Source organism: Cucurbita pepo, chromosome LG11 (assembly GCF_002806865.2).
Source record: "Cucurbita pepo subsp. pepo cultivar mu-cu-16 chromosome LG11, ASM280686v2, whole genome shotgun sequence".
NCBI classification, from domain to species: domain Eukaryota; kingdom Viridiplantae; phylum Streptophyta; class Magnoliopsida; order Cucurbitales; family Cucurbitaceae; genus Cucurbita; species Cucurbita pepo.
In genome coordinates, this window is record NC_036648.1 from 1,355,896 (window position 1) to 1,383,859 (window position 27,964).

General features: G+C 36.5%; 4 protein-coding genes across 4 annotated transcripts; all 4 read right to left on the bottom strand.

The window, feature by feature from the left end:
* Positions 1–111: 111 nt before the first annotated feature.
* Positions 112–4,474, bottom strand: LOC111806079 (transcription factor E2FC-like). Its single transcript, XM_023691429.1, has 13 exons — positions 4,080–4,474; positions 3,344–3,527; positions 3,203–3,256; positions 3,023–3,108; positions 2,788–2,876; positions 2,652–2,706; positions 1,589–1,641; positions 1,437–1,487; positions 1,302–1,350; positions 1,143–1,208; positions 977–1,053; positions 674–827; positions 112–592 (listed from the first exon to the last, which is right to left on the bottom strand). Exons 1-13 carry the CDS (start codon positions 4,335–4,337, stop codon positions 515–517), a joined length of 1,254 nt encoding a protein of 417 aa, XP_023547197.1. The 5' UTR covers positions 4,338–4,474; the 3' UTR covers positions 112–514.
* A 5,543-nt stretch (positions 4,475–10,017) lies between these two features.
* Positions 10,018–11,680, bottom strand: LOC111805476 (WEB family protein At1g75720-like). Its single transcript, XM_023690584.1, has 2 exons — positions 11,520–11,680; positions 10,018–10,440 (listed from the first exon to the last, which is right to left on the bottom strand). The coding sequence occupies exons 1-2, from the start codon at positions 11,619–11,621 to the stop codon at positions 10,018–10,020; spliced, it is 525 nt and encodes a 174-aa protein (XP_023546352.1). The 5' UTR covers positions 11,622–11,680.
* A 1,199-nt stretch (positions 11,681–12,879) lies between these two features.
* Positions 12,880–17,144, bottom strand: LOC111806081 (putative ER lumen protein-retaining receptor C28H8.4). Its single transcript, XM_023691431.1, has 6 exons — positions 16,486–17,144; positions 16,085–16,284; positions 15,072–15,215; positions 14,721–14,801; positions 13,432–13,556; positions 12,880–13,125 (listed from the first exon to the last, which is right to left on the bottom strand). The coding sequence occupies exons 1-6, from the start codon at positions 16,706–16,708 to the stop codon at positions 13,077–13,079; spliced, it is 822 nt and encodes a 273-aa protein (XP_023547199.1). The 5' UTR covers positions 16,709–17,144; the 3' UTR covers positions 12,880–13,076.
* Positions 17,145–18,039: 895 nt separating this feature from the next.
* Positions 18,040–27,642, bottom strand: LOC111806078. Its single transcript, XM_023691428.1, has 15 exons — positions 27,158–27,642; positions 26,993–27,077; positions 26,652–26,754; positions 26,434–26,518; positions 25,150–25,236; positions 24,970–25,064; positions 22,300–22,722; positions 21,875–21,956; positions 21,612–21,785; positions 21,486–21,539; positions 20,776–20,868; positions 20,631–20,696; positions 20,256–20,302; positions 19,458–20,162; positions 18,040–18,682 (listed from the first exon to the last, which is right to left on the bottom strand). The coding sequence occupies exons 1-15, from the start codon at positions 27,275–27,277 to the stop codon at positions 18,337–18,339; spliced, it is 2,565 nt and encodes an 854-aa protein (XP_023547196.1). The 5' UTR covers positions 27,278–27,642; the 3' UTR covers positions 18,040–18,336.
* Between the last annotated feature and the right edge of the window lie 322 nt (positions 27,643–27,964).

Below are 27,964 nucleotides of genomic sequence, written 5' to 3' on the forward strand. Positions count from 1 at the left end.
CTTAATTTTTTAGGTTAATTAGTGATTTAGCATACAAGGGGGGTGGAGACTCAAAACATACGCCTAGGAATTAAACACACTTAATTTTGTTAGCAAGGGAATAGGCATAAATTTATAAAGAAAAACAATACCTTTTATTGGTATAGCACCTTTGTTTTATAGTCTAAATAACAAGATCATGAATTACAATTTCATATAAATATAGATATGGAGATAAATAGCACAATCAATTACCCTAAGCATTTAAAAAAGAGTAAGGAAATAAGAAACTGTAAGTAAGGAGGTCTCGGCATACCTCTTTCGACAAAAATGCTGTGGAGAAGAGACAAAACACTTTATATCTTTGAGCTGAGCGATGATACACATTTCATTGTTGCTCTCTTTATTATCGGAGGTAATTTTTCTGTAGGAAATGGAAAAAGTGTCGAAATCTGACCTCTTTTATGGAAAAAAGTTGTGTCGTCCTCCATAAAGAAAACCAGAGGTCCTTGATTGGTTGGTCTTCCAGGACAAGTTAAAAGTTGTGTTCCTCACCCCATAAGTGCGTAATGCTCACTTGAGAATTCGATTGGAACCAATAATCATCGTCTATCTGCAAAAAGAGAGCACGGGAAAATTAATGATTGGTAAACATTGAATTCATGGCGGTTTTCAGCTTTAAACATGGACCTACATTATTATATAAAGGTAAGATTCTCTGCATTCCATGAAATTCGTGGAAAGGAGAACAAATATTGTTGGTATGTATGTTGGGATTCCTCTGCTGTACCGAAGAAGATAGTTTCGCTTGCTTGGAACTATTTTCTTCCAGCCCTTGTTTTGCAGTCCTACAAGCACAAAAACTACATCATGTTCAAGATCGATATTCGAAAAGCGAGGCAGAATCTCGAGATGAAGGTTGTGTAATAGTAAGTGAAATGAATTCCGAGCAAGAAGAGCTAAGTTTGCAGCAATGTAAGACGTCAGAGTGATATACCTTAAGAGGTACAAATCAATTGGCCCAGTGGTGCTTTTGATGATCAGTCTACACTGCCTTTCAGAAAAACAAGCTTCCTGGTTTATAAAGGAAACTGATTTATCAGATCCTAATGCTAATGGATTAGAAAAATTGCTAAATTCTATGAACTTATGATGATAACAACCTCATCCGGATCAGGCACTTCAATACAGCTAGCTTGAGGGGCTTGTACTGCTATGAGTGTTTGATTCTAATTCATTAGTAACAGAACAATAGTGAGTTGAAGAGAAGATTGTTTAATTTGCGAAATTTATGGAAATTACCATAGCTCAAGAAAAATGACCTTGAAACTAGGAACTCGCAAGATATCTTCTTCCGTTATAAAAAGGTTCCTGACAGTCCAAGAGGGACAAATATTAAAGAAAATAAGCAAAATGTAACTTGGATATGAGTAAAGAGTTTGACGGGACAGTCTTACTTTCTGTGATTTGCATTTTCCTCGAGATTTCTCAGAAGTTCTTGTTTCATCCTGCATAAAAAGAATCAGTGAAGCTCTTTTTTTTTTTTCCCCTTTCTTTTCTTAAGGGTAAGGGAAGGAAGAAGGGTCTGATTTTCTAAAACCCAACCAACCTTATAAGTTCATCAAGTCTATGTTCATCTGCATATAAACTTTTAACTTCAGCCTGTAATAAGATCACAATATGATGAACAATTTAGACTATGCAAACTGAGAGTTCGAATCATAGAGTTATATAAGGACCAAAGCCACTTTTATTAGTCTGTACCAGTTATAGTATTCTGCCGACTGATATTTTTCATCATATCCATTGGAACTATAAACCTTCAGCAATATGCTCGATGGTGAATTTAGAGTTCCCCCAAACAATCAACATGACATAATGTCAGCGTCAATTTCTAATAACCTGTTAGGCCCCAAGGGTAAATGTCTATGCTATAAAGGTAAAAAAGGGAATGTTACTCCACAAGTTAGTTAGAGAATGTTGTGAATATAATTTGTAGAGGGGCAGTGAGCTAGAGATCATTCTCGTTATTTGGAGAAAGGTTTGAACATGGCACTTTCCAATAGGCCGAGTAAGTGTCAATTAGGTGACTTGCCATTTTTTTAAACTTCCTACTACTAAATAAATATTAGATACTAAAATAACCTTCTTTGTATGGGATAAGCTTCTGACATTTATTACTTGTTTGTATTACCCAACTTAAGCAGCTCATCAACAGTGTATTAGCATTTTAAGTAGTTAGCTACAAGTATAATGCGACTTTTAGTTCACCTATGTCAACCAAGAAAGATTCAAGTTAACAGACAACAGAATGAAGTTTCAGCAATAACTACACAAACGAAACTGAAAGTAAAGCTCAAATTATCACCATTGATGTTCAATTCACGAATAAACATGAGAACTTAATTTAAGGCCAAACCCTCTCCAATTAAATGTACTTGACATTGGATGTAACGAACATATAATTAAAACAATATACTCAGTTGATAAGTGTTCAAACATCATAAAGACGGTTCACAATTAAAAGGAACTAACTACGAGATGTTGATTGGAGAGCGAAGTATGACCAGTTGAAATGTGTATTTCTAAAATAATCGATGAATATACCAAACATAACAAAAAAGAGATTGAAATCTTAAATCTTGAATATCAAAGACTATAATGCAAGGCACCTTTAGTTTACCAACTTGATCGTTGAGTTCTTGAGGCCCACGCCTCTCGCATCCCCTGTTCACAAGATTTAAAATCATTACTCAGTGCACTTTGCAGTTTTCAATGGAGAAATAAGGATAATAATAATATAATTACTTCCAACGTATATGATTTGTCGTCGTTTTCTCTATAAGCCCTATTCCCTCGAGAACATTTGTAATGTCATAAATCCTCCTCTTTTGAACCTGTATCAAACATTATTTCTAAAATTCTTATAACAAAGAAATAAATGATTGATAGAGTTAAGTATCAAACTTGTAGAGGACAATAATCTCAGCTAATTTGAAGAGCTTCTCTAAGACCTTCCAGGCAGAAAAATTAGATTCTATACCTTTAATACGTCTGCAGTTTTATTTAAATCAAGTGTTCCATCTTCAGCCTCCTGAACTAACCTGATAAATTTTTTTGTCAAGAATCCTGCCGATAAAATAGACAATGTTTCAAATCTCAACCGCCGGATCCAAGTGCATTTCTGAAGATTTTATTACATATTTGTTCACCACAACTTTACCTAATGAACTGTCGTACCGACCGTTGGTAGAAAGATTAGGATCATCAATAGGCTCTACAACAAAAAGAAAATCCACGGAATTAATATAAAATACATACACGACGAACTATAACCATTTAGCTAGAAGGATATTGTAATTACCGTCTACGGATTTTTGAGTCCTCGACTTCGAATTTTTCTGCAACTTCAACTTTTTGTTTTGCTTTTCATTTGCACTGGATACTGGTTTGCATAAAGAATCATTAGATCGCATCCTCTGTTCAGAGGCTACAACTCGTCCACAAGCCAAGGCCTCAGAGTCATTGATACCATATGTTCGTTTCAACTGTAAAAAGATAAATATATTGACCAATAAATATTTAAAGAAAGGATACACAAATATATAAGTAAAATAGATCGATATATAGATCATCGGTTCTGATATTGAAGAGATTAAATACTTTCATAAAATAAGGAAAAAAAGGCTTGCTGATGTTTTGCGACATTCATGAATAGGATCTTACAGAAAGGCACTCCATTACGCTAAAAGCGGAAGCAGATTACAATTGCTAAAATAGAAAAAAATCTATTACTAGAAGTTCAAGAGAGAGAAAACTTAAAATGCATCCCAAATCTTGACAACTCAATTAAATTCGATAGAATTCTACTGGTTGAGTAACAATTTACACATTAATTATCAGGAAATCGAATCAAAGCAGAAAATCACGATCCAGATTCACAAATCCATCAATCTTTACCTAAAAACCCTCGCAAACTCAATAATTGAATATAAACACCGATCTTCGAATCTAAATGAAGACTCAAAGAAGATTGATCGCACATCGGGAATCATAAAACAAACAAACATCAAAACAAAGAAGATCACTAAGAAACTCACGTCGAGCGTAGCAACTGTAGAATGTGCGCCGGGAGCATGACGGCAGTTGCAAGCGTTGGACTGATCCGACGGCGGAAAAGGCCGATGACACTGAAGTAAACAAAGAGGCGGAAGAGCTGGAGCTGAAGAAGAAGAAGAAGAAGAAGCAGACGACGAAGACATATCGCGATGGTGAGAGTGAGATTGAAGGAGATGAAATCGGAAATCGGAGTGGCGATGGCGGTGGCGAAGGATGAGATCTTCGACGGCGTTCGACATCGGGAAAGACGGAGGAAAAGGGAGGGAGTTATGGAGGTTTTTGAAGATTGGAGGGAAAGAGAGAGAGAGAGAAGGGAAGAAAAGACCGATGGTAAGAAGAAAGAGAAAGAGTACGTAGAGCGGCGAGCGAATAGAAGGAGGAGAGAGAATGAGATGGAATATTGGAATAATAATAATAAATATTTGGAACGGAACTAAAAAAGAGATCAGAAAATAGGGATGGTGAAAATTACAGGAACGGACTCCCCAATGCTTCTCTTTGGGCGGGAACGGATATATACCAATCAATTCCAATCTCCATTTTTTTTCCTTCTAATTTTTTTAATAATATATCAATTATCATTAAAATTAAATTAAGCTCATTTATAAATAAATAAATTTATTTATTTATTTATTTATTTTTATGACTATTGGTGATATTATAATTGGTCACTTTTTATAATTTGAAAAAAAAAAACAATTTATATGTAATACTTGAAATCACAAATTAATAATTATATTAATTAAAACTTTATTAGATCAAATTTTTAACGGAATAAGTTCGATTATTAAATGATCGCACAATTTTGCTTATATTGAACCTCTGGAGAGTCATGTGAATAATGACAAAGTATATTAAAATGGCTCGGGTTGGTTTTGTGGGTATTCTTTCACTCTTAAAAGTACTTGAAGTTAAAGAAAAACGTGTTGAAAATTGAAGCTTTTTGTGACACATTTGGATTCGAAACGTTACGGTTAACCCATTCATTTATAAAGTTAGATAAATACTTTTTTGAAGCTGATTTTTGTAGACAATTTATTATTTAGGTTAAATATGGGTTTTTTTTTTTCATAAATTTACAAGTTAACCACATGAGTCAATCATTTAAGGCGGGAATGAATGTTGTAATGACCCACACTTTCACTTCACGCAAACAAATTATTCATAAGCTTTTTAATGTTTTTTTTTTTTTAATTTTAATTTTTAACCCTATAAGCTCCTTGTAATTATGACACTTTTACTTTTAATTTGTATTTGTGTTTACTAAATTAAATAATTTTTACGTTGGATATAATATTTTCAAAGAGATATTATATTTTAATATTATTTCTTTATTGAAAATATATTTTATTTTATTCTCAATATTTAATTAATTTATATTTTCGTTCGTAGGTATTAATTGTTGGCTTATATCCTATTTAAAGCTTATGAATATCAATGAGAATACATACCTTCGATCCCAATTATATTTCTCATTCTTAACAAATTGTAATGTCCTACAATTATTTGATTTCATAATCATATACTTCTAAATTTTTTATAAGAAATTAGTGAATTGCAGTCTTCATCGTTTTAAAAGTTCGTTTCAGACTAATTTTGTGAGATTCCATATCGGTTGGAGAGGGGACGAACAATTCCTTGTAAGAATGTGGAAACATCTCCATAGGATACACATTTTAAAACGTTAAGAGAAAGCATAGAAGGAAAAGTTCAATAGAAACAATAACTACTAGCGGTAAGTTTGGACTATTACAAAGTATCTGTACATGTTTTTAAGTGTTTTCAATTTTAAGCATTTTTACTTATTTTCATGTCAGTAAATAACGATACGTTGCTCGAGTCTTTTGAAAAGCGGCCCATTTTTACTCATTTTCATATCAGTGAGTAACGTGGCTCAGGTGCCTAAAAAAATTGCACATTTTTTTTATTTTCATGTCAGTGAGTAGCGGTCTCTAGCTCGAGTCCCTAAAAAAGCGGATAGCTAGAGATCTTTAAGGGAACATTAAGAAAAGAAAAACTCTACTTACGACTTCTTGGTGTTGACCATTAGGCTTGAAAGGTTCAACTTGGGATGAGGCAAGGTCAGCAAGGGGTGAACGCATTATTGTACGAGGCGGGCGAGAGTCGAGCGAAACCAGGCGGTCGCCATCATTGATGTCGAGCAAAACGCTGCAGCCCTCCCACGTGGGAATTTTAGGGCTTGTGAAGAGAGTGGCGGTTGGAGAAGGAGAACTGAACACAAAACCCGCGAACCAGAGGGTTAACCGTTGGTGTCGTTAGTGGGCTCGACTGAATCGAAGCCCAATTTAAGTTGGACGGGTTCGCGATAACCTTCAAGCCGTCGACACTTCTTGTGGGCCGACTAAATTAGGGCAAATTTGAAGCTTTGAATTCTTTTATAGTTTTAAATTTAAAAAACTAATACTAAATTAATAAAAATACCTTTATAATTCCAATTTTTTAAATAATATCCTTAAAAATTTTTTAGAAAAATTTATAAAATATTATTATGGTTAGAAGTTAATAATTTATTCCATTTGGATAATTCAATTTTTTTTTTTAGTTTTATAAAGTTTTATTAATATCTTAAATTTTTTTAAAAACTTTAAAAATACGTCTAATTATTTTTTAGAAAAAAATTTAAAATATACTTACAGTTAGCACGACATTTAAAAAATATTCGTAACTTTTAAAATTAACGTTAAAAAAAACATTTAATATTGGAAAAAAGGTATATATTTTTAATTTAATTTAAATTTTATTTTCTTCTATCCCGGTTAATAGTGAGCTGAGTTGGCATGATTAATATGAGGCAAAGAGGTGGCAGTGTTTGATTAGGAAGAATATATATAAGGGGGCAAAAATGAGTACGCGACACAATCACTTCAAAAGGTCCAAAACTCCATAAATTATTATTTCATAACAACGTCTTTACTTCAACTACTCAATAGCCCAACCTAACTTCACAATTTTATTATTATTATTATTCCTTTTCAGAATATGTTTGGTTTGTGGTTTTAGAAAAAAAAATATATATATTCCGTTAAAATTATGAACGAAAATTAACACGTCAAACTCATCGCTAACCGTTATTGTATACTTTTGCCCGTTACGTATCGCCGTTAGTCTCAAGGTCAGACTGAAACGAAGTTCCTCAATAGCATAGAGCTTGGGAAGCTCAGACCCGGTCAAGATCCGAACCACTACTAGACTAGACGTTGAGTGAGGTAGTGGTTTTTTCTAGTTTACTTATGAGATTTGTTGAGTAGGCTTGCCTTAGTTGTCTGCTATAAGATAGCTAGTTTTTGGGCTTTGGACATAAAAAAGCATATCTGGCTTGGTTTCGCTATCGCTCATGACTTGTATTGTAGTCCTAGTCTTGTAGTCGGGAGCTCTCTTTGTCTAATTCGTAGTCTCTACCCAATGATCTTTCCTATTTGTGACTCTATAATGCATTCTACTGCTATTTGACTTTTCCGAAGCCATTTCTTTTTCTTTTCATCTTCAGTAATTCCGGACTTTGTACACCTTTCTTGCCTGCAAAGAATGTCACCCTCTTCGGTGAAAAAAAGCCACCATTAGTCCATGGTTTTAAAATGTGTCTGTTAGGGAGAGGTTTTCACACCCTTCAAGTAATGTTTTGTTCCTCCTCTCCAACCGATGTGAGATCACACAATCCACCCACTTTGGGGGCTAGCGTCCTTGTTAGTATAGCGCCCCGTGTTTGTCTTTGATACCATTTGAAACAACCCAAGTCTAACGCTAGTAGATATTGTTCGCTTTAGTCTGTATGTCATCAGTCTCACGATTTTAAAACGTGTCTGTCAGGGAAAAGTTTACACACTCTCGTAAGAAATGGTTCGTTCCCCTCTTCACATGTGGGATCGTAGTACGTTCACTTTTTAATCCTTGGCTTCAAAAAGAAGAAAACTCCTTAAAATAAAATTAATAACGTTATCTTATATAAACAAATTAAAAATTGATTAGAGAAAAATCATTGCCTCACATGGATGCTTCGGCGGCGACTTCCAAAGTCCTCTATAAACTCCTCGTGCTCTCTCCAAACACCAGAACAAGCTATCCACGAAAAATAAGAACCAACTCATCCTTATCCCGCACACCATATCCTCATAACCAAACAACCCTCTAGCGCGAGTCACAATTCTCACATGGAGAAGAATCCAGCTGTTTCGATCAGGCAAAAATCAAACGGAGCAAACAGCTTCATCGTTAACGTGGAGGATGATCAAGAGGATTACAGAGGAGGAAGCCCCGGCGTAAGCATCTCTCCGGTGAGATTTCTCAGCCGGATCCGCCGGATTCTGATGCGATTCATGTTTTATTTTCCTTCTCGAGGTTCGTCGCCGTCATCGTCGTCGTCAATAATGGCGTCGAAGCAGAGAAATCTGGAGAAATTCGAGCCGCCGAAGACTTCCTGCAGTTCGACTTACTCGTCTTACTCGCATTACAACGAAGCTATTGCCGATTGCATCGAGTTCTTCAACAAGTCGTCGCAGGATCAAATCGGAATCTCCGATGCAAATGCGATGGTATGAACATGATGATATAACAATTCGCGCACACACGCTAACTCGATGTTAATTTGTTTCGATTCTCTGATTTTGAGGCTTCAACGCACGAGATCAATCGGAAATTCGATTTTCTGCAAATTTCCGTCGCTGATTCTGCGGTTTGAGATTGCAACAGAGAATCGATTCGTTGTGTGTGTATATATGAGAGAGCGAGAGATACAGAGATATTATTGTGCTATTTCAATTTCTAGTTTCTTCTTCACGTTTGTCGGGTTGTGTAACCTTTCGATTTCCTTTTGATTGAAGGTTCTATGGAAGAAAATAAGTTGCCTCTACAACAAGATTTTAAACAAGAACAATTGTTTTTAATCTCAATTTGTGTTCGAAGAGTTTGTACAAATTCAAAATCATTGAAACAGAATGTTGGAACTCAGCTATGATTAGTAAATTTTAATTTTTTTAAATAAATGTTATGGATTTGAGAACTCACGTCAGTAATAAAATATAATGAAATATAGATAGAAGTTTCTTTATGTTAGACACATTTTAAAATTATGAGGCTGACAATCCTATGCAATGAGTGAAAGTAAAAAATATCTACTATCAGTGGGCTTGAGCTGCTACAAATGATCAGAGTCAGACATTGTTGCTACAAATGATATCAGAGTCAGACATTGAAGGCTGTGCTAGCAAGAACTAGCCCGGTAGATAGTGGGATTTCACATCAGTCAGAGAGAGGAACAAAGCAATGGCTCCAAGGAGTGAAAACCTCTACTCTAAGAATAAGGGCAAGTAGATATATCTAGTAGTGATAGGTCTGTTATGAATGATATATTATACATTTTTAAAAAAAATTTAATCAAATATACACTAAAAAAAATGAAAATTTAGAGATTTATTATATAGTTGAGAAATCAAATAGATACGAACTTAACAAAATTGCTCTGAATCAGTTGGGTTGATATCAAATTAATCTATTTTTTAATTAAACGATTAGTAAAATTACATAATTGATAATTAGTATTATTTTTCTTAAACACATCTTTTAAAATTTCACTTTTCTTTTATAATTAATACCTTAATTTTAGTATTACAATATTGTTGTCACAGCATCTAAAAATTATTATATGCCATTTTTCAATTAAATGATACTTTTTCAAACCGACGATTAAATCTTTAATAAACAAATATAACTCGAAGGACATAATCATTACTAGTATAAGATGAAAAAAAATAAAAATAAAATAAAAAATCCTAAAATCAAGTAGAAAGACATAGCTAATGACTTTCAACCGTGTGAAATTGTTGATCGTGTCGTCTAATTATTAAAAAAAAAATGTTTTTTTTTTAATATTAATTTCATTTCATTATATATATATATATATATTCAATTCTTTTTCTTGGAAAAAAATCCTTCTATAAATAATATAGCCTTCTTCTTCTTGCTTGCCATGTTCTTCTTCTTGTTCTTCGAAGATGGGCTATCCTTAAATCCTTCACCGTTCATTTTTGCATGCCTTTTTCCGTAGGCTTCAATTTCTTCTTGTTCTTCAAATCTCTGCGATTGTGTTTTGAAGTCAAACTTCAAAGAATCGCCATTAAATTCAATGGCGTAATCTGATTTTTCTTTCAGCATTTGGAGCTTTCGCTTTGTCTCTTCAAGCTCTTCTTGTAGGGAAGAGAAAGATCGTGCCATAGCTATACTCCTTTCTTTGGCTTTCTCCAAATTTTGCTTTGCAATCTCCAATTCATCTCTTACACTTTTGATCCTTAGAAGCTTCTTCTCCTGTTCGTTCTCTTCGCTCTCTATCTATAAAATCAAAATGATAATAAATTATATAAAATCGATTGATAGGTCCGGAATTTTATGCACTCTACTCGTTACCACTAAATGACGAAGCCATGAGCGGAATGAAGGACTCTAACTCTTAACCAGCCTTAACTCTTAACTCTACACTGTTAAGCTACTTCCACCCGCTACAATAGTGACAAAACACTACTGAGTAATTCACATACATGTCGAGGCAGACAACTTATGTTTTTTCGTCGGACCACATTGGTTAACCTCCGATTGCGATACGAGCACAAGTGGATAGACGACTATGGGCTAGGGGCGTCTAGTGTCACGGTCATGCTCGTCCAAGGCGTGTTGCCCATGGCCGCAGGTCCATGACAAGCCCAACCTTTCATGTCTTTTCATATTCTAGTATTTTACTTTTGTATTTCTAGAAATTATAACATTTCAGAAATATCATATTTAAGCCTGTCAGACATAAAATGACTTACTATGGAGGATACGACTAGTTGTCAACTTCTCTCTAACCAAGGCTATCTACTGTGAACCATTGTTATTTCTCTTTTGCTTGCTTATATAACGTCTCTTTAAAAAATCTCTCTTTGCTCTCGTTTTCTAAAACTTTCTCTTAAAATCGAGGCCAGAGGCTCGAGCATACGTCGCTTGGCCGTAAGCGACAACGAATTGGCTTAGCTCACTTATCATTAGAAAGTGAGTGCGGCACAATCGCAAGTCCGCTGCCATCAAAAGTGGGATTGTGACATCTAGCTTACTTTTTACTAAAATGCCCCTGATTACTAGACCAAGTCATAAGTTACCAGCATTTTTTTTTATCTTTTTGCTGTGATTGAACTTGTGTCAAAGAAATTCATGAATTTTCAATTATGTTTCATAATAAATTCCGGACATGTTCAGAACCTTAAAAATTATACGTAAAATTTCTACAATTTTATATTTCGTAGTTTTCTTAATTTAATACGTAAAAAAAATGCAACAAAATACGATTAGAATAAGAGGTTTACCGTAGAATTGAAATGATTTTTAAGTTATTTTGAAGTACTTAGAAAACCGTTCCAAACAAACTATTGTAATACCTCCTGAAGAACATTGGCGTAGAGCTCGGGAGCTAAAATCCTTTGACCGTAAAGCTCAACAGCTTCTTTCACGGATCGGTACGGTCGTTTCTCCATCTTCATCGACTCGAAAGAAGCCTTAAATGAACTGAATTTTTTCAGGTATATATGCACATAAAACTGTCAAAGAAACTGAAACTAAGAACACATCCTTTTATAAGGTTATAAGAGAATAATAATAATATGGAGATCTGAAAATTAAAACCTAAAAATAAAAATAAAAATAAAAATAAAAATAAAAGGAATAAGCTTCGTTTCTTCGCTTCCACTTCACTACTGGAAATCTATGTCTTCAACTGAATCCTGCTTGCTTTTCATAGGATTCGACCCATTTTTAACTTATGGCCCACTGTCGTCCTCTCTCAGTTTGTTAATGCTACAGAATCCGCACATGGGAGTTGCGACATGTCGGCCGGCTGTGAAGCAAAGGCATATAATGGAGGCGTTGCTTCTTACACTTCACCAACAAGGGAAATTAAAGGGGGGAAAAAGGAGAACTACTTGTGGTTGTGAATATGATCATCATTCATGAATATATTGTTTTTACGCAATATTTTTTGTAACTTTCTTTTCAAGGTATTTATATTGGTTTGATTTTAAGTCGGAATGTGTGTTCTTTTAATTTAGAGTGAGTTTGGAATGAGTTTTAGCTCCCGAGCAAGAACGAGAAATAGACGATGCACTGTAACACAATATCTACTAGTCAAAAGTGTGAATAAATCTGAAAATATTAATACAAACAATACAAAGTTAAAATGAAAAATAGAATTGAAAATATTATTACCGATGTTAAAATGAAAAATATAAACTAACTAAATCTTGAGAATAAAATAAAATATACGAAAAAAATATTAATAATTGTGAAAAATATTAATATTAAGTCAAAATTTGAAAAATTAGAAGTGGTAAAAAAAAAAGGAGAAAATTATAAAATAAAATAAAAAAATCTTGACTTTTGTTATATAATTTTTTTAATCAAATTAAATCCATGAATCAAATGCTTTCATTAAAGGAAAAAATAATTTTAACTTTCAAGAAAATTCAAGAGAAATTATAATATATAATATTATTTTAAACTATAATTATATTTTTCTAAAAACGTAGCAATAACTTTGATTTAAATCCTCATTTTTTTAATTCAATAATAGTAACATATTATTATTACGGAACCATTTTAGTAAATGAATTATTTTCAATTTCTACTATGAACCTCATTTAATAATACTTTTATAGTTGTTTTAAAAAAAAAAAAAAAAAAAAACACTGTACGTCGTCGTATTGAATGGTTGGAATGATGGTGAACGATCCTACCTCAAGCAAGTGAAATGTCAATAGCATCCTTTATTATTTTTGTCACAAAATCTAGGATGCACAAGCACCAGTTTAGGGAGCATTTTTTTTTCCAGTTCAGTCACAGCGTTCACTATAAGATTAAAAACATGTACAGAAATCACCACCGAACGAACGCCGTTCACACTACGGCGACGACGGGCAGCCACCTCTGGCACCATTTCAATCTTAGACTACTCCAGCAGGGAGGCGTACGACGAGCTGACCACCAAGAACACTGCAACAACACAACAGCATTGAAAGAGCTCAAGAACTCGAACATAGCAAGAGGAAAAAACGAAGCTCAAAGATGAAATCACTATTTAGAATTGATGGATATCGATTCAAACATCTGCATATGTACTCATAATAACCACGGGATACGAATTCGATCAATGAATATGATAAAACTACAACTTTTTAGATTGCCCAGAATTTAGATTCTGAAAACTGACACCAAAACAGGGGAAAATATTGATAGAACTTTAGGAACCAATCCAATAACAATGGAGAATGAAGTCCTGAAAGGGCATAGGGCACCAACCTTTTGACATAGTAATAACAAAAATCTGCAAGAACAAAAGTTTGGACAATTTCTGCAAGGAGAACCATAGGTGGCCAAAATCCAGTTCCCAACGATACGAGCAGCCCCCCACGAGTTGCTACCATCTATGTATTAGGAAAAAAAAGGTGGAAAAAACGTTAACTATCGCTCGAGTCCACATATATTCAAATATAAGTTGATGAAAAATCATGCAATAAAGTCGACGAATCTCGTGATTCGAAAGATATAATGATGAAGAATCAAATCGATAGGCTTTGGTTAAAATATGGTTTTGGTACATGAACTTTAACAATGTTGATTTCAGTTCCCTTGAATTTACATCACTTCATATTTTGGCCCTTTCGACTTGAAAAACTCAATTTTAGTACTCGAGTTTTCATTGAGAACAAATTTAGTCCCTATCAAAACTCAATTTTAGTACTCGAGTTTTCATCGAAGAACAAATTTAGTCCCTATCATTATGGTGGCAATCAGTTAAGGTAAGACATATACATACATTACAGATAACGTGTAATATTATGTAACAGCCCAAGCTCACCGCTAGTAGATATTGTTCTCTTTGAGCTTTCCATTTCGAGCTTCCCCTCAAGGTTTTAAAACACGACTACTAGGGAGAGGTTTCCACACTCTTATAAAGAATGCTTCGCTCCCCTCTCCAACTGATGTGAGATCTCACAATCCACCCCGTTGGGGTTGCCCGTTATCTGGCTCTAATACCATTTGTAATAGTCCAAGCCCACCGCTAGCAGATATTGTCATTTTTGGAATTTTCCTTTTGACCTTCCTTTCAAGGTTTTAAAACACGTCCACTGGGGAGAGGTTTCCACACTCTTATAAGGAATGCTTCGTTCCCCTCTCTAACCGATGTGAGATCTCACAATCCACCCCCTTGGAGGCTGCTGTCGTCGTTGGTACACCGCCCGATATCTGGCTCTGATACTATTTATAACAGCCCAATCCCACTGCTACCAGATATTGTCCTCTTTGGGCTTCCCTTTCGGGATTCCCTTCAAGATTTTAGAACGTGTCCACTAGGGAGAGGTTTCCACACCCTTATAAGGAATGCTTCATTCCCCTCTCCACTCTCCAAACCGATGTGGGATCTCACATGTATTAAAAAAATTTANATATATATATATATATATATATATATATATATATATATATATATAGCATGGGCTAAATCTGAAGTTTAAAGTTGTTGAAGGGGTTGAATGAAATTTTGAAAATCAAATGCAACATATGAAGTTTGAGATTCATGGAGAAACCTGAAGAACCCAATGTGCACAGCTCAAGAACCTGGCAACTCCCAACGCAAATACATAGTTTCCAGTGAATGGCTCAACGATCTGGACAAGAAGCAAGAAATGAAAGGATTACAAAATTTAAAAGATCTGCAACTGATATGAACTTCAGATCTACCTCCAAGTTTATGTAATCTTTTACCTACTTAGACCTGTAACTAAGCTTAGGTATTGACGTATTCGGGTTTAGACCTGTCGTGCCTCCATTTTGAGTAAGGAACAGGTGAATATGTAAAATCCATGGTCACCTTTTAATGATAAACCAACCTTTCATTGAGAGAAAAACGAAAGAACGGAAACAAAGGGGAGGCGAACCTTGATGTTCTGCATGACTCGCAACTGAGGTAGAACAGAAACAGCTTCAAGGTAAACACAAAACGCCCAGAAAATTCTTTGTAAGAAAGAAACTCTTGCAGGTGTTGGATGAATCATAATGGAGAGTAAAATACATGGTACCACCTGCATCCATCAATAATAATACAATGAATAGTCATGAAGAGCTATAGGTTGGACATAACCATTGAAGAGTATGGTGAAAATGGATTTCGCAAGGATTATATTGATGTAACAGCCCAAGCCCAAGCCCAAGCCCAAGCCCACCGCTAGCAGATATTGTCCGTTTAGCCTGTTACGTATCGTCGTCAGCCTCACGGTTGTAAAACGCATTTTCTAGGGAGTGGTTTCCACACCCTTACAAGAAATGCTTTGTTCCCCTCTCCAACCGATGTGGGATCTCACAATTCACCCCCCTTGAGGGCCCAGCATCCTTGCTGGCACACTGCGTAGTGTCTGGCTCTGATACCATTTGTAACAGTCCAAGCCCACCGCTAGGAGATACTATTCCCTTTGGCCCGTTACATATCGCCATCAACCTCATGGTTTTAAAACGTGTCTGCTAGGAGAGGTTTCCACACCCTTAAAAAGAATGTTTTGTTCTCCTATCCAACCGATGTGGGATCTCACAATAAACACATCAAACAAATTTTTGAAGCATTCAAGTATTCTCCAAGCCAATTCAAAGTCTTCGTTTCTCTATACCCAGGGCACCTACACCCACCCCAAGACCCAGACCCGGTAGACGTTAAAGGTTTCGAGTATTAATCTCACTAGAAGGTTCAAACATGGGACCTCTAAGTCAGTATGACCGAGAGACCTCGAGCAGGGTCGCCCCTTGGGGGCTGATTAAGCCACCAGCATTACAAAATACAAAATCTAAGAACAATGAAACTACATATTAGCAAATATCTGCGGAAGGGCAATTCAAAGGTGCGAACACACAACAAATTTTTCCAGAACTTGATGAAGAACCCAAGATCAAGAAGACTCACCAAGTATAGAACTTTGAAATTATCCTTTTCTCCCATGTAGCTAGCTTTGAGCTTAAAACGAATCATGTAAATAACCCAAAGCGTTGCTATTAAGGTAGCCAAGTCAAGAAATGTGTGCACATCATATTCAATCACAAAGCTGCAATACAGCCTAGCAGCTAGAAAACAAGCCGTTAATTCCTGTGACTTGAGCGAAAGACCTACATAAACAAAAAAAACAAAGGATATAGAACTCGATCCAGATCAAAAGGGCAAAATCCAACCATCAAAATCAGAAACAACAACCAATTCCATCATAAACTACTTAAGATCAAACTCGAAAGACACTCAATTAAGCAGCACTGATCAAATCAAAAGCAAAACAAATGGAATTATAGATCAAAAAGCTATCGAAATCACACCTGCACAACTCCTCTCCTTCATGAGCTTATAAATAAGAACAGCAATTCCGATGGCATGAACAGCCTCAGCGGCCACAAAGAGTTTGTTGTGATCGTGAACCATCACATAGAGAAGAACAAGAGAGATAATCGTCGATAAAACTCCCAAAAACGCTTTCATCTTCGGGGGTTGCCGCCGAACCCATAGCGTAATGGCATGAATCGGCCTTCTTGGTACCTTCATTTCTTCTCGCTTCTCTCTTCTCTCTTCAAACCCTAAAATCGCAGCTCAGAGAGTTGGTGAAGACTGAAGAGAGTGGATAAATTAGGTATTATTTAGTCGCCTGTTTGGCCCCTCTTTCAAGTTAAGGGTCTTGGAATAAATGGGAACTCGTTGACAACGCGTCGCAATTGTAATGGGGCGTTACTTTCGCCATTAATGAGAGCATTAGCGAGCTCCATTGCCACCGAACTGAATCCACTGAGCATTAAATTAATCGTATTATTGTAATGATCTCGTTGCGGCGGAACCATAAGCGTGGTGGAATTGTTAAGCTCTTCTCAAAGATTTGCGATATTTACTGGCTACAGAGTCACAGACACGACGAACTCGCACTGTGGAAAACTAGGGTTGGTGGCTAACCACAATTCCTTCATGCATTGACGTGTGGGAGAAGCGAAAAGCTCCAGCCGCCAAATGCTGGAGAGGGAACGGTGAAGAACAACGGCAATTTAATGTAGTATTCGATTATAATTACGGGCTATAAATTTTTTATTTATAATTTGATTTCGAAACTATTTCTATTTCTATTTTTAATTTTATGTATAATAAACTAATAAATTTTTTAAGATAATTTGAATTTTATGTTTAATAAAATTTTAAAATTTGTGAAAATTTTGAGATTATTGATTAAATTTGTATTTATTTTCTTTAACATTAAAATTGGAAATTTCCCCTTTTTTTTTATTTTTAAGATAAATGTAAAAAAAAGACCAAGAAAAGTCTTTTCTTATTATTATTATTTTTTTTTAAGAAAATAAAGATCCAATTAAAATCTAAAATTTAAGTATTCAAATTAAATTTTTTAATAACTAATGGCTTTTTTTTTTTTTTTTTTTTTTTTTTTTTTTTNGTTTTTTTTTTTTTTTTTTTTTTTTTTTTTTTTTTTTTTTTTTTTTCAGGTTTGAAAAAGATTCAATTAATTAATATTTATTTTCAATAATAATCTACCTTCAATTAATTATGTAACGGTCCAAGTCCACCCCTAAATATTGTCATGTTTAGACTCTCTCTTTAAGCTTTTCGTTTCGGGTTTCTCCTCAAAATTTTTAAAACACGTCAAGCTTTCTCTTTCAGATTTCTGTTCAAAGTTTTTAAAACACATCGAGCTTTCCCTTTCGGGTTTCTTCTCAAAGTTTTTAAAACACATCTGCCACGGAGAGGTTTCCACACCCTTATAAGAATACTTCGTTCTCCTCCTGACATAGAATCTCACATTTAGTTCAACCATCTACCCTTAATTAAAGTTGTTAAAGAAAAAAATAATTGTAAAAAATGACGAGATATACACGATCTCTCACGAAAATATCAACTTACATCACCATTAACCTAAAAAGTGAGTCGATCAGTAGAGTTATACTTACATTTAATCATTTCAACAGTACTGTATATACACTAAATATCTGCTTAAAAGTTTCAGCCTAAATAATTTGTCAATAATTTGACTATTCCAAGCTTATGGCTATACTACCATCACAACAACAATCTAAATCATTTGGTTAACTTATGCTGCTTGCCCTTGTATGATTCTTAGCTATTATCACCAACTATATACAACAAGCTTCAAGGCACTGACAAAACGGCATGCTTACTTAAACCAGGCATGCTGACAGTAAGAAGTCGGGCTGTCGACGTTGCAGCAGTATACCGCAAAAGGGGCATAACGGTTTCGAGGGTATGTCCGAATCAGGGAGTGTTAAAGAACTAAAGTCAGGAGTCTCAGACATCTGGAAAAGTATATCAGGAGCTAATCTGAAGGCACTTCTACTACAACACATGCAGAACCATAAGGGAGCAGTAACAGGGCAGACCTGCATTGATACCGAACACCTTACTAGTTTGTGACTCTGACCGACGCCCTGGCAAAACCCGAGTTCTGGAGACTCGAATGGAACCGATGCTGAACAGTAGGTGCACTGCTCCGTCCCTGAATGTTCACTGGATCAATGCAGAATAGAGTTCAGTTATGAAGTATATTGCTAGCAAATAGATGATCGACATTCACAGGTTTTGTTAAGAAGAAAGCTTAGTTCTAGATGGTAGCAAATAGATGATCGACATTCACAGGTTTTGTTAAGAAGAAAGCTTAGTTCTAGATGGAATGAGGAACGCGAAATTTCGAGCAGCGTAGTCACGAGAAAATGGCAGTGATAGAAAAATGGGCAAATTAAATGCGTAAATGGAGATATATATCAAGGAAGCATGTAACAGCCTACCGCTATCAGATATTGTCCTCTTTGGGCTTTTTCTTTCGAGCTTTCCCTCAAAGGTTTTAAAACGTGTCTGCTAGGGAGAGGTTTCCACACCTTTATAAAGAATGTTTCGTTCCCCTCTCCAACCGACGTAGGATCTCATGATCCACCCCTCTTGGAGACCCAGCGTCCTCGCTGGCACACCGCCCGGTGACTGACCCTGATACCATTTGTAACAGCCCAAGCCCACCGCTAGCAGATATTGTCCTCTTTGGACTTTTTCTTTCGGGCTGCCCCTCAAGGTTTTAAAACGCATCTGTTAGGAAGAGGTTTCCATACCCTTATAAGGAATGGTTTGATCCCCTCTCCAACTGATATGGGATTCATGCTTACAACATATTATTTCATCTCGATCTATGGAATTCAAAGCAGCCTTACAGATCAGGACAACTCAACTAGATCTACCAAAAGGAAACTATGAAACTAATCAGGAAACTAGAACCCAAAAAAAAAAATGATACCTCGAATGGTCTTTTCCCTCTTTCGATGCAATGACTTTGAGCGATTCCTGTAAATGTTCTTGATTATATCTAATCCACTGCTGCATTTCCACTAATCCAATGGGATACCAGAACCCGGGTCGATATTCAGTACTCGACAGGGCACGAAGCTTTGCACAAGAAGAAAAACACAGACCGATTAGCCTCTGACGGAGTTCTCTTTCACTGCTTAAAAGCAACTCCTTCCACAAAATATGTTTATCATTTTCAGCATCGCTGAGTCTCTCCAAATCCTGCAGGTCATTGTTCACTTGATCCTGTACTAGCTCTGACAGAACTACACGTCTACAAATAACGTTAAGGAGGTGAAGTTGGCGAGTAGAAAATGTCGACACATTTCTCGAGACGTGTGACAAAATCCTTGTAGCAGAGAGCTCCTCGTTCCATTCGAGATATAACGTTGAAAGCCACTTAAGTAGAATGTGGTCAATGAATTCCGGTATGGACTGCCTGAAAGCCAGCAAAGCAGCTACAACATCCCAAAGAACCATAGGCTTGTTCAAATTTTTAAACTGATTTAAAGACCACAACATACTGGATTCCCATTGAACCAATTCCTTCTTAGAAATGTCTGTAATTGTTTCAGTATAAAAGTAAGAAGAACCGTCTGGCACGACTTGTATTTCTTCTCCAATCCAGAAGAATTGAATAGCAGCTTTCTGAGACCTGAAAAGATTAATCATACATATCATAGATGAAGATCAAGCAATACATATCAGATGCTCCAACCATTAACAAAACCTAAAACAAACCCTCTACCTTGCTTGGTACATTCGATCAAGTGATTCGAGATCAAAGTTGCGAACCTGTAAAAACAAATACTTGTATTTTGTAATATATTCATGATGTATATACAGTCATTGCAAAATATATCGAAAGAACTATGCTATTCGTGGAGTTAGTTCGTAGGAACATAGGAGCGGGGGCGTTTTTTCTTTTGGTTGGGGGTGGGGGGCCGTTAGAGCCCGTGGGTCAAACCCCACCAGGCGACCCCATAGCTGCCTGGTACCACGTCAAAAGGAGGACGATCTTTTTATTTACACGGCCGTACTCAGCTCAAGGATCGTAATGGTGCAAGAAACTTGTAGAGAAACTCAGAATAGAAACTGATAAACTTAATGTCGTATCACATACCACGGCAGCCACAAGATTTCCCGGGGACACTGCAAGGCCAAAGCACGACCGAAATGAATCTGGAAGCTGCAAATACATATCCCCTTCATAACACAGAACAGAAAATGTGTTTCTCAAAACGTAGACACATAAGGCAATCTCTTACATCAATGGAGTTTCCAAGATCAGGGATACGTGATGAAATGGGTACTTCACGGAGAGAACTCTCATCTGAACTCCAACCTCGGAGAATATTATCCTGTGATGAACAAAATATTTATCCCATTTTGTTATAGATGAGTAGAAAATTTACCGCAAAAGTGAAAAATAGGTTCACGATGTTCGAAACTGTGGCCAAACATTGACTAACAAGTTCATAATTATGAAACATACTCAGAATTTACTATTCTAGCTTTTTTCTTTCTATATCATTCCTTACTTCTTCACGTTTAATTGTTGTTTAATATATGAACATGCGAATATAATATATATCCTTTAGTAAATACTTTCCTTATTGGATTTGATGTACATAATCTTTCACAAATATACGACGGTATATCAATTTCATTAGAAGTCAAGTCAGTAAATAAAACTATAATAGCCCAAGCCCACCGATAGCAGATATTGACCTATTTAGGTTTTCCCTTTCGGGCTTTTCCTCAAGGTTTTTCTAACGCTTCTGCTAGAGAGAGGTTGCCACACCCTTAAAAAGAATGTTTCGTTCCCCTCTCTAACCGACATGGGATCACACAATTCACCCCCTTCGGGGCCCAGCGTCCTTGCTGGCACTCGTTCCAATTGATATGGGATCTCACAAAAACGCCCTTAAACTAGCCTCCATTTGCCAGACAACATCCATACTATGAATTTCAATACCTCACTGCAGGTGAACAAATAACGTCCATCAAATGCCCAAGCTGCACCGGTAACCTGGAAAAAACTCAGATGTGTTAAGTTGTGCACTAGTTATCAAGAATTTTCATCAATTGACAAAAGACTTACGACGTGATCATGTGCTTCATATGACCTAACGCTATCAAATTCACTGCTAGATAGGTTAAATATCCTTATTTCAAGTGATCCAGATCCTCTGCCAATGGCCAAAGACAGTTTATGCACGGATGAATTGGGCAAATTGAGTGAAAGTAGAGTTGGCACTCCTCCACCACTGATGACCTGCAAAGAAATAACCAAGTTTAATGAATGAAGTAAAATAAAATATTTAAAAAACGGAAAAAGAAGTGGTTTAATGAATTGACAAATACCTCTTTCAATAGGGAAAATGAAGCAAAATTAGTGTCTGAAGATGCTAATAACTCTTCACAGGAACATTGCCAGATCTTCACACTATAAGAATACAAGAATCAGAAATAAATATATAACAATAATAATATTTAAAAAATAAAAAAAGAGGTTGATATCTTATCATACTAGCTAGTCTACAACTGCACATAAGATCCATAACAAATATTGTAATCACAATCAGAATCGACAGTAAAAATATTTGAAATTTTTAAGAAATTTTTATTAATATATTGTGAAAGAAAGTTACTAATGAAAGAAAAGCATCTATGATGCGAGTTCACGCACAAAAATACTCTATAAAAGGGACACGAGTCCACACACAAATATGCTCTAGAAAGGGTGCAAGTCGGAAAATTTTAACATTATGCATATCCGAGACACTCACCTCCCATCGGTGCTCCCAGTTGCCAATAAAACCTTTGGATTTGATGAATCAGAATCAAACATCATCCAACTGATACAGTTGACCCATGAATTATGTGCCTGAAGAAGCCCAACAAGCAGAGCTCTTGTTGGGACCGTGCACTCAGCAAGGGAGTAGCATTCTGGTACGTTAACTTTCCAAAATGAAACTTTACCAGATTTCCCTCCTACTGCAAGAACACTGACGGATGAATTCCAGTGCGAATGAACCTTATGAGACGGCTTCATTACTGGAGACCAGGCAACGACAACAGACAACAACATTGCACTGCGAGAAGCATATTGTTGGGCATTAATTAATGAAGGCACGGAGCTATCTTCAGTTCTTCTCCTCGGACGCTTCTCTTTTGATTTCTCCAATGATTGATTTAAACTGCTTCCGTTGCTGGCCAGAATTGAACATCAAATTCCTAAAAGGATTATTCATAATGAAAAGAACAGGATTTCAAACTGAATTAAACAAAACCAAAAAATGCGTTAGGTTCTTACAAAAATGCACAACTAACCAAATTAATCCCAAATGTACAGTAGCTACAAAAGAAATAGACAGGGAACGCCATGATGAAGTATAACATTTGTCCAAGTCAACCACTTTATCCAAATCCTTTTGGATAGATGTTTGTCATTTTATTTCCACAGCCTGGCCTGGTCAGTACCTAGCCGAGCTTTTTTTGTTCCAATGAAATATTACATAGGTGTGAGATCCCACATCAGTTGGAGAGGTGAACGAAGCATTTCTTATAAGACTGTGGAAACTTCTCCCTAGCAGACGCATTTTAAGAACCTTGAGGGGAACCCGAAAGAAAAAGCCCAAAGAGGACAATATCTGCTAGCGGTGGGCTTAGGCTATTACAAATGGTATTAGAGCCAGACACCGGGTGGTGTGCCAACGAGAACATTGGGCCCCCAAGGGGGGTGGATTGTGAGATCCCACATTGGTCGGAGAGGCGAATGAAGCATTACTTATAAGGGTGTGAAAACCTCTCCCTAGCATACGAGTTTTAAAAACCTTGAGAGGAGGNCTTAGGGAGCCTATGGACGAAATTGAAAATTTACTGTCTTAGGGAGCCTATGGACGAAATTGAAAATTTACTGTCTTAGGGAGCCTATGGACGAAATTGAAAATTTACTGTCTCAGGGAGCCTATGGACGAAATTGAAAATTTACTGTCTCATGGATATGAAGGTTGGTCTCTAAAAACTACCATGTCTCAGGGAGCCTATGGACGAAATTGAAAATTTACTGTGTCTCATGGATATGAAGGTTGGTCTCTAAAAACTACCATAGCGCCTGTTACTACAAGAACTTCCTCGTATAACATAAAGTCAACCAACTCATGTGCTACATTTGATATGATGTTATGGTTTCTTATATAACAATAATAATATATTGTGCTGATACTATTGATATGCATAACAATATAATAAGCAAATTACTTTAAATTGGGCGCAACTTTCCTTCTTCGCTTACGGTCCTCCCTTGTGAAATGGTCTTGGACATCAACAGCACTCCCACCTTCCTTCACTGGATTCTAATTTTAACAACGCAGACAAATTGTCAATAGGCTTTAAAGTTGTTAATGCAAACCAGGTGAATAAATGAATNTAAACAAAACCAAAAAATGCGTTAGGTTCTTACAAAAATGCACAACTAACCAAATTAATCCCAAATGTACAGTAGCTACAAAAGAAATAGACAGGGAACGCCATGATGAAGTATAACATTTGTCCAAGTCAACCACTTTATCCAAATCCTTTTGGATAGATGTTTGTCATTTTATTTCCACAGCCTGGCCTGGTCAGTACCTAGCCGAGCTTTTTTTGTTCCAATGAAATATTACATAGGTGTGAGATCCCACATCAGTTGGAGAGGTGAACGAAGCATTTCTTATAAGACTGTGGAAACTTCTCCCTAGCAGACGCATTTTAAGAACCTTGAGGGGAACCCGAAAGAAAAAGCCCAAAGAGGACAATATCTGCTAGCGGTGGGCTTAGGCTATTACAAATGGTATTAGAGCCAGACACCGGGTGGTGTGCCAACGAGAACATTGGGCCCCCAAGGGGGGTGGATTGTGAGATCCCACATTGGTCGGAGAGGCGAATGAAGCATTACTTATAAGGGTGTGAAAACCTCTCCCTAGCATACGAGTTTTAAAAACCTTGAGAGGAGGCCCGAAAGGAAAAACCCAAAGAGGACAATATCTACTAGCGGTGGGCTTGGACTCTTACAATAGAAATGCTTTCACCGTTTCATCCACAAAATCTCACTTTCCTCCTTATTGTGTACTTTCCTCCTTATTGTGAGAACACAATGGTTGGGATCTCGAAAAGGATAAAGGTTCGCACACAATGGTTGGGATCTCGAAAAGGATAAAGGTTCGCAAGGACAAAGTCTATAAGTGAACTANCAGGGAGCCTATGGACGAAATTGAAAATTTACTGTGTCTCATGGATATGAAGGTTGGTCTCTAAAAACTACCATAGCGCCTGTTACTACAAGAACTTCCTCGTATAACATAAAGTCAACCAACTCATGTGCTACATTTGATATGATGTTATGGTTTCTTATATAACAATAATAATATATTGTGCTGATACTATTGATATGCATAACAATATAATAAGCAAATTACTTTAAATTGGGCGCAACTTTCCTTCTTCGCTTACGGTCCTCCCTTGTGAAATGGTCTTGGACATCAACAGCACTCCCACCTTCCTTCACTGGATTCTAATTTTAACAACGCAGACAAATTGTCAATAGGCTTTAAAGTTGTTAATGCAAACCAGGTGAATAAATGAATTAAGGAACTTACATCAGAACACTTTGATGAAGGAACATCTAGCTCCCCAAATTTAAGACTTTCAAAATAATCATAAAGCTTATTTGATATGTCCATAATCTATAGAAATCATAAGAGAGAAAGTTATTAAATAAATAAATAACATCAAAATGTCAATAGTGCAATTATATTTCAAAAATATTTATAGACCAATTAGAAAATGTCAAAAAGGACCCGAACCTATTGGACAAAAATTAAAATATCAAAAACTCGTTGCATGCTTTGAAAGTTTATAGACCAATTAGATATTAGGAATCACGAACCTCCACAATGGCATAATATTGTCCACTTTAAGCATATGCTCTCATGGCTTTGCTTTTGGTTTCCCCAAAAGGCCTCATACCAATGGAGATAGTATTCCTTACTTTTAAACCCATGATCTTCCCCTTAATTAGCTAATGTATGACTCATTTCCCAACAATCCTCCCCTCGAATAAAGTACACCATAGAGCCTCCTCTAAAGTCTATGGAGCCCTCGAACAGCCTCCCCTTAATCGAGACTCGACTCCTTCTAAGAAGCCCTTGAACAAAGTACACCATAGAGCCTCCCCTGAGGCCTATGGAGTCCTCGAACAGCCTCCCCTGAGGCCTATGGAGTCCTCGAACAGCCTCCCTGAGGCCTATGGAGTCCTCGAACAGCCTCCCCTGAGGCCTATGGAGTCCTCGAACAGCCTCCCCTTAATCAAGGCTTGACTCCTTCTAAGGAGTCCTCAAATAGCCTCCCCCTAATCAAGGTTTGACTCTTTCGAAGGAGCCCTCGAACAAAGTACACCTTTTGTTCAATTTGAGTCACTTTTGACTATACCTTCGAGGCTCACACTTAAGGGCATGTCTCTAGTACCATGTTAGGAATCACGACCCTCTACAATGGTATGATATTGTCCACTTTGAGCATAAGCTCTCATGGTTTTGCTTTTGATTTTCCCAAAAGGTCTCATACCAATGGAGATAGTATTCTTTACTTATAAACTCATGAAGATCCTCTCAATTAGCCAATGCGGGACTCCTTTCCCAACAATCCTCAACATTAGACATTTCTTGTAATCTAGGGACCTATTAGACACAACCCTTAAAAGTTCAAAAACTAAGCTTGTAGTTTGACGTTATGTTTATTTTAGAATTTCTTTTTATCGTATAAAAGAAAGAAAAACGAGCTATGATTTAGATCAACCTCTCTCAATATCTAATAAAAAAAATATTGAATATCATTCTATCTCCATTGAAACCAACAAAGAGTCTTCTCATTAGAGGAAATACCTCAATCCATTCAGCAGTAAAGTCACAGAACGGTGGACGGTAAAGCTTCACACATCCTTCTGACGTGCAAACAGCCAACAAGCACCTGTCACAGTGTACCACCAATCAAAATTTAAAAAGCTTTTTCCATATTTTTCTCACATAAACAATCAAACCAACTCATAAGCAAAGCAGGCATATGGAAAATATAAATAAAATTAAGAACCAAAAGTCTGTACCCTGCATTAGGAGCCATTCCAAGAGGAGACCACGCTATGGACTGAGCACGAGGTCGGTCATCCCGAGATAAGCAAGTTGGCAACAAGCAGCCAGCAAATAAATCTGCATTTACCAACATGAAATTTATACAAGAACAAAGTTGCAATAACAGCCAGAAAATTTATATTGAATGCATGCTTTTTCCTATTTTTTGAAAAAGGAAAGAATATGTCATTACAATAAAGCTAATGAACATAGAGAAATTAAACATCTCAACCTTAAAAATCAATGAATTTAACAAAAAATCTCTTGAATTGGTTCATATCAAAAGAAATGTGAAACTGCTAAATCCATAGGGTACCTTTTCTCTCTATCACCCCTATTGGAAGTGGATCACTTGCAGGGATCGTAATAGTGCCTCGTGCTCCAAATGGCGATGCCGGATTCTGATATGAACAAAGGAACCAAATGTAAAAAACGGTATGATTTATACGAAGAGAAGTAAATCTAAAACTAGTTGACTAACCAGTATAGTGACAAGGGGGCCTGAGGCAACGGCGATTAAATTCTCATCAGACCAAGCGATAGCATTTGGGTAGTTTGGGGCAGCGACCAACGTGACGGCCTGGAAATATGATTCCACCATTGCTCGCTCTTCCAGAGTTCTGAGACGAGTTGACTATGACAATAGAAGTTCAGCACAATGTCGAATGGGTAAAAGGAGCTTGTTCAGAAATAAGAACCGCGGATTGACGGTTCGGTCTGCTCCGTTTGAAGGTTTGCGATTACGTGCCGGTGACGACCGGCGGAGGCCGAAGAGGCTGGCGAAAGCAAAGCCGGAGGAGGCTGCGGAGTCGGCGCACTATGCCTATCGGCTGAACTGAGAAGAGTGGGACCGCACTGCAGTGTCGCCGGAGGGGAGGAAGACGCAAGCTAGTGCGGCGGTGCTAGGGATTGACAGGTCTTCAACGCTCGAGTGACGGCGGCTGTAATTAATAAAATAAAAATAAAATAAAGAAAATTGTAAAATTCACCGTTACGTATTAACTATGTGCTTCTGAACAAAAATTACCTTTTTATTCCCGGAATAATTACGAATACGTCCCTATTCCTAATTGCTAACGTGATTACATTTTTTTTTTAATTTTTAGTATGCCATTTTAAAATTAAATAAAATGCCACGTGGCATTAAAAATACTTTTAAAAAATGGGACCTATTAATTTTATTTTTTAAAATTTATGTACTAAGATAAAATTATTTTTTAGGTCTTAAATTTAGATAATTTGTGATTTCCTCCTAGTTTTAAAAAATAATCAAATTTGGCCATTTAAT